Raw genomic sequence first — 4,893 nt, 5'->3', positions numbered from 1 at the left:
TTACAGTTGTTCAGAATGGATCTTCACTTCACCTTTAACACAATATGAGGATCAAGGATGTCTGTGAGCAGACACAAAGGTCAATCAATTGTTTATGAGGTTGAATAGTGGTCAGGTTACAGTTTTTTGATGAGTAGAGATGACATTTGGACATGAGCACAAGTTCAAGTACCTCCTGGTTGATCTAGGTGATACAGTGTTCTTCACATGTTCTTCAAGCTCATAAACCTAAACATTTCCATGACCTAAACAAACATCCTGAAGATCTCCTAATGCTAATCACTTAATTTTACCATGAGTTTTAATTTCTAGATTGTACAATCCATATTTAAATTATCTGATAAGCAACTTACATGTTTAAAGGCGATACTAGTAAACCACACAAGATGAAATGCAAGTTAAAATGAACATTGCTGGGTTTCTAGATTAACTTAATTATAATAAAAATTCCAACTTAAGCCGTCTTTAGCACAGAGAAGTACCAAAGGAAACAGAAATCAAGTACAACTCACAAAATAAAAGTCAGGTTTATTGTTGAACAAACTTCACACACACAGACAGGCCAAGGTAAAAGAAATGCAAACGATAAACAAGAAGAAAAGTAACTCCTTTTCTTTGGCCTAGCCCTCCCATACAAACAAAAACAAAAAAAAATCCAAAACTAGTTTATGGTACAACTAAATTTCATACATAAAATCTGACTGGAATGCTCAGAGTTAAATGGCTGATTTTTTTCTTTTCTTATAAATGTTTCTGTTTCCAAAGTTTGCTAGACATGGTCAAACAAGTAAAATTTCATAAAGAAGCACCGTTTTGGTCACAGGAGATCACGATCATGTGACTGATCCCTTAACAATATGTACAAAAATAGAAAATGTAAATAAAAATACAAACAAATCCTCGTCTTGTGAACTTTGTCGTCGTGTTGGGGGTCTGGGTGGTGGACTTTTCCCTCTAGAAAATTTTGCATTGGGGGTTAGTGGGTGAAAACGTGGGAACTTGGGTGGGTGTGGGGGGGAGAAATGACCATGTTTGATGTTTGAGTCCTTTATGCCACTGGCTCCAAGAAACGTGCAGATGATGAGCTCTACACTGGATTAGTAGCATCCAACAATCCTTTTAATCGTCGTCGTCCGTCTTCTGTTTCTTCGGGTCGACTTCGTCCTAAAAAGAGCAAAGAGCCACGAATTTAGAAAAGCAGAAGAGTGTCGAAGACCGAGGAAACTTTCTCCTTCTCAGCTACACGTTCTCACCTCATCGTCCTCGTCATCCTCATCAGCCTCCCGTTTCGTTCCTCCACCCAGTTCGTCCTCCTCATCCTCCTCCTCATCTTCATCTCCTGCAATCGTAAAGTCTATATTAGTCATGTTTACACCCCAATGACATTGTTAAAAAATTTTTTTTTGGAAACCGCAACCCACCCTCTCCGTCCTCCTCCTCGTCTTCTTCATCTACTTCATCCTCCTCTTCCTCATCAATCTCGGGCTCTCCGTTCTCCTCGTTCTCCTGTTTGAAATACATTCCCGTTATAGTAAACATCATCCTCCTCGTCCACGTAAATCCATAAACAAATCTACTGAATTGTTCAGTATGCAGTACCTTTCCATTAGTGGCCTCCTTTCCATTTTCCTTCTCCTCAAGGAGCTTCTTCTCCTTCAAGTCCTGCAAAATGATGAAGCATAGCCATTAACACTACGCCTTGATAGAGGAGAGTGGCCCTAGCTATTTAAAACCATTATTACGTCCAATGGGACTGAAGCCAAGATGGTGAGTGAAGGGAAAGAAGGGAGGGGAGGGGGGGGGGGCTGAGACAAGAGCGCCCTCTGTGAGATTGCGCGTAAAAGTGCAGCCAAATCCCAAAAAGGCCATTTGCTGATATAGAGGCTTTCCAGCTGTCAATCATCTGGCGTAAGAACCCGCCTACTTTAGAGTGAGACGATTTGTAATACGACACCTCGGTGTTATTGAGATACCATGGGTATTGTAGTCCGGGCCATTTCGGCAACGCCATATGCTACGAGGACACACCCGTGGAGCAGATTGCAAAAAAAAAAAAAAAAACCGACGGTCGTAAAGGTTCAGGCGAGTCAGGGGTGGGAAAACAAGCTGACTTAGAAGACTCAAAGGACAAAAGAAGGCCTGGCTTCCCTTTCTCGTTCTCGCTTTCTTTCTTTTTCTACATCACTTTCGAGATCGCAATCCCAACGTGCACACTGCACCCTAGTGCGCAAAACCGGAGCGCACGCACACGCGCTATGGACGCTCAGTGCGCAAAAAGCGTGCACACTGCGAATGCGTACTATCTAGTACAGTATGCGGTTTGGTGCGCAGCCAGAAGAGCTGATCCACTCCTCCGCCTTCCTTCCCCCCTCCCTCCCTCCATCAAGCTTTCGCGCTATCTACCGGATTTAGGTCGAGAGGAACAAACCGGAGGCGGGCGGTCAGTCACTTTATCCGGCTTTTCTCCAAAACGTGGTCCATCAGAAGACCGAACACGAATCACTTTAATATTTGACAAAGTCCAAAATCCCCAAAGTGCAAATGAGAATACAATTTACCCCCTGTTCATCAACCACCCAGCGCCCGCGAGCGCCCGTGCCCCTCTTTTATATATATATATATATATATATATATATATATATATATATATATTATATATATTTTTTTTATATTACTTGTAGTATGAATTCCGTCTCTAATGCAGATTCTGCTTTGGATGCATGTCTTTAATAGTAACAATATGAATTAATATGAATTAGTCACAGTGCGCGTGCATCAAAGCGAGTCACCTCAAACCACCTGCGTTCCTCTAATGCTCTTACCAAATAATAATAATAATAATAAAATAAAACCAGACCGCACACTTAGAACTCGATACAAACTAAGAGCACTTCCGAAAGTCGGAAGTAACAAGATATCATATTGAGTTTGATCCAAAACGGTGCTTCACGAACACGAGAGAGAGAGAGAGAGAGAGAGAGAGAGAGAGAGAGAGAGAGAGAGAGAGAGAGAGAGAGAGAGAGAAATAAAACCTGCCAAATAAACAAACTAATCTATACATACAGCCAGATGTGTGATATAAAATCAAATGTGTTTGGGATGAAATGGAACAAAAACACTGACATCCGACTCGAACTGGAAATAAACTTGGACACTAAAAATAGATAAAGTAGCAGCAAGATCAATAACTAATAAGTTCTGAACGCTATCAGAAAGCTGGGGTTTGTTACAGGGATCAAATCTGTGAATAAAAACCTGATCAATAAAAACAATACGCATCAAAGCGGAGGGGAAAAAATCAATTATTAAAAACAAAATCAATTAATCAATCAACCAATCAATGGCGCGTGGTCGCACTGGGGGATTAATAATGATAAGTAATAATAAAGATAATAACTGAGATGTTGAGTTTAACCTTCGGCGCCTCCGCTGAGGTTCAAAGCGGAACCGAGAACCGAGTGTAGCTTATAAACAAAGAACCCGCGCGCTTCAGCAAAGCCACATTCTGGATAAGAAGAAGAAGATTTGTTAACATGTATCCAAATTGGGTTACAGATTCACCTTGAGATGTTCAGGATCGAAAACATTCTCAGGATAAAAAACCTTTTTTTTTTTTGGTACGCGGTACCGTGGGGATCTCCATCGGAGCCCGCGCGCGAATCAGTGGAGTTGTGATGAAATAAAATGAATGAGAAGAAGAAGAAAAAAGAGAGAAAGAAAAAAAAGAAAGATTGTTCTTTTCCGTGTTTTCTTACCTTGGCGGAAATTTCTGTTGCGGAATCTACCTTGGTGTCTGCCATGGTTTATAATGAAGAATAATAATAATATAAATAAAGCCAAAAAAACAAAAAAAAAAAACCTTAAATCGGTTAAATCCTCGCGTGGAAGCGTAATCAATATTAAGTTGTTTATTATATAGCTCGTCTAAGCTAATGCCGTCGGCATGCGCGGTAGGAGGCTTTAATATAGATTTGTGGGCGGAGTTAGTTGGATGAGGGGCGGACACCTGAGTGTGATTGGTTTTGCGCTTCGGATGAGGGCGTGGCTTACCGTTCCATAAGAGTGGAACAATGGATGGGGTTTCTAAACGGAAAAAAAAGAACACACCTCCTGAACTGAACCGCTAATTCAACTGAACAAGAGGAGGAAGAAGAAAAAGGAGAAGAAGAAAGACACACCCCCTGCTTTAAAAAAAAAAAAAAACATCCGTACTATAGATATAGCGACTTTTTATATTTCCATAATAAACACATCCGGACAATTTTTTTTTCTCCTCCAGTGAAGGCGTGATAATAGAAAAAAAAAAAAAATCACCATTTGTAAATTCAGGGCCATGATGATGATGTGACGCTCAAAGCCGAGTCTCCTGGTCTCAGGTTTCTGGTTTGGTAGGACTTCATAAGTTGAATCAGGTGTGTATGAGCGGGAAAAGGAAACCCAGGACCAGAATTCAAAAAAAGACACAAAAAAAAAAAAAAAAAAAAAAAAAAGAAGAAGAAGAAGACGCAGTAAAGAAGATTTTAGCTGAAGGATGGTGTGCTGCAGTGTGTATCCCCCCCCCCCTTTTTTTTTACAGTGATCTTTCTTTGACAAAGAAGGTCGACTAAAAAAAAGAAATTGCAAAAAAGTTGCTTCCTCAACCATCTCCAGCACGTGGTTAATTCGACCAACACGCTCATTCCAACCCCGTAGTGTTCGTGTGTGTGTCTTAAGGTTACATCAAGGTGACAATAAAACCTGTCCTGGTCGATATAAGTGGCAATCAACACGATTAATCGTTACTATTATAAGCTATTGTTTGATGTATATATACTTTTGTTGCCTTTAAACGTAGTTTTTTTTTCTTTGACTAGATTCAATTTCAGATCATTAGAACAAAGCAGAAGGCATCAG

The 4,893-nt window shown here is 40.4% G+C and overlaps 1 protein-coding gene across 2 annotated transcripts; it reads right to left on the bottom strand.

The window, feature by feature from the left end:
- Positions 1 to 508: 508 nt before the first annotated feature.
- On the bottom strand, positions 509 to 4,350 carry ptmab (prothymosin alpha b). 2 transcript variants are annotated; one of them, XM_083524719.1, is made up of 5 exons: positions 4,315 to 4,350; positions 1,600 to 1,662; positions 1,422 to 1,506; positions 1,254 to 1,339; positions 509 to 1,164 (listed from the first exon to the last, which is right to left on the bottom strand). In XM_083524719.1, the coding sequence occupies exons 1-5, from the start codon at positions 4,333 to 4,335 to the stop codon at positions 1,120 to 1,122; spliced, it is 300 nt and encodes a 99-aa protein (XP_083380845.1). In that variant the 5' UTR covers positions 4,336 to 4,350; the 3' UTR covers positions 509 to 1,119. The 2 variants fall into 2 exon arrangements, with proteins under 2 accessions (XP_083380845.1, XP_083380846.1); XM_083524720.1 differs by lacking the exon at positions 4,315 to 4,350 and adding an exon at positions 3,756 to 3,947.
- Between the last annotated feature and the right edge of the window lie 543 nt (positions 4,351 to 4,893).

This window comes from Silurus aristotelis, assembly GCF_946808225.1.
Source record: "Silurus aristotelis genome assembly, chromosome: 22".
In the NCBI taxonomy this organism is placed as follows: Eukaryota; Metazoa; Chordata; class Actinopteri; order Siluriformes; family Siluridae; genus Silurus; species Silurus aristotelis.
The sequence above is the reverse complement of the archived record's forward strand: the minus strand, read 5'-3'. Positions and strand labels throughout refer to the sequence as shown.

What these genes read in the sequence shown, in the direction of transcription:
- ptmab (XM_083524720.1), bottom strand. Translation starts at nt 3,800, where the DNA reads ATGGCAGACACCAAGGTAGATTCCGCAACAGAAATTTCCGCCAAG. An exon ending in AGGAGGCCACTAATGGAAAG is followed by an intron (nt 1,507 to 1,599) that starts GTACTGCATACT and finishes TATTTCAAACAG; the next exon opens with GAGAACGAGGAGAACGGAGA. An exon ending in AGGATGACGAGGACGATGAG is followed by an intron (nt 1,165 to 1,253) that starts GTGAGAACGTGT and finishes TGCTCTTTTTAG; the next exon opens with GACGAAGTCGACCCGAAGAA.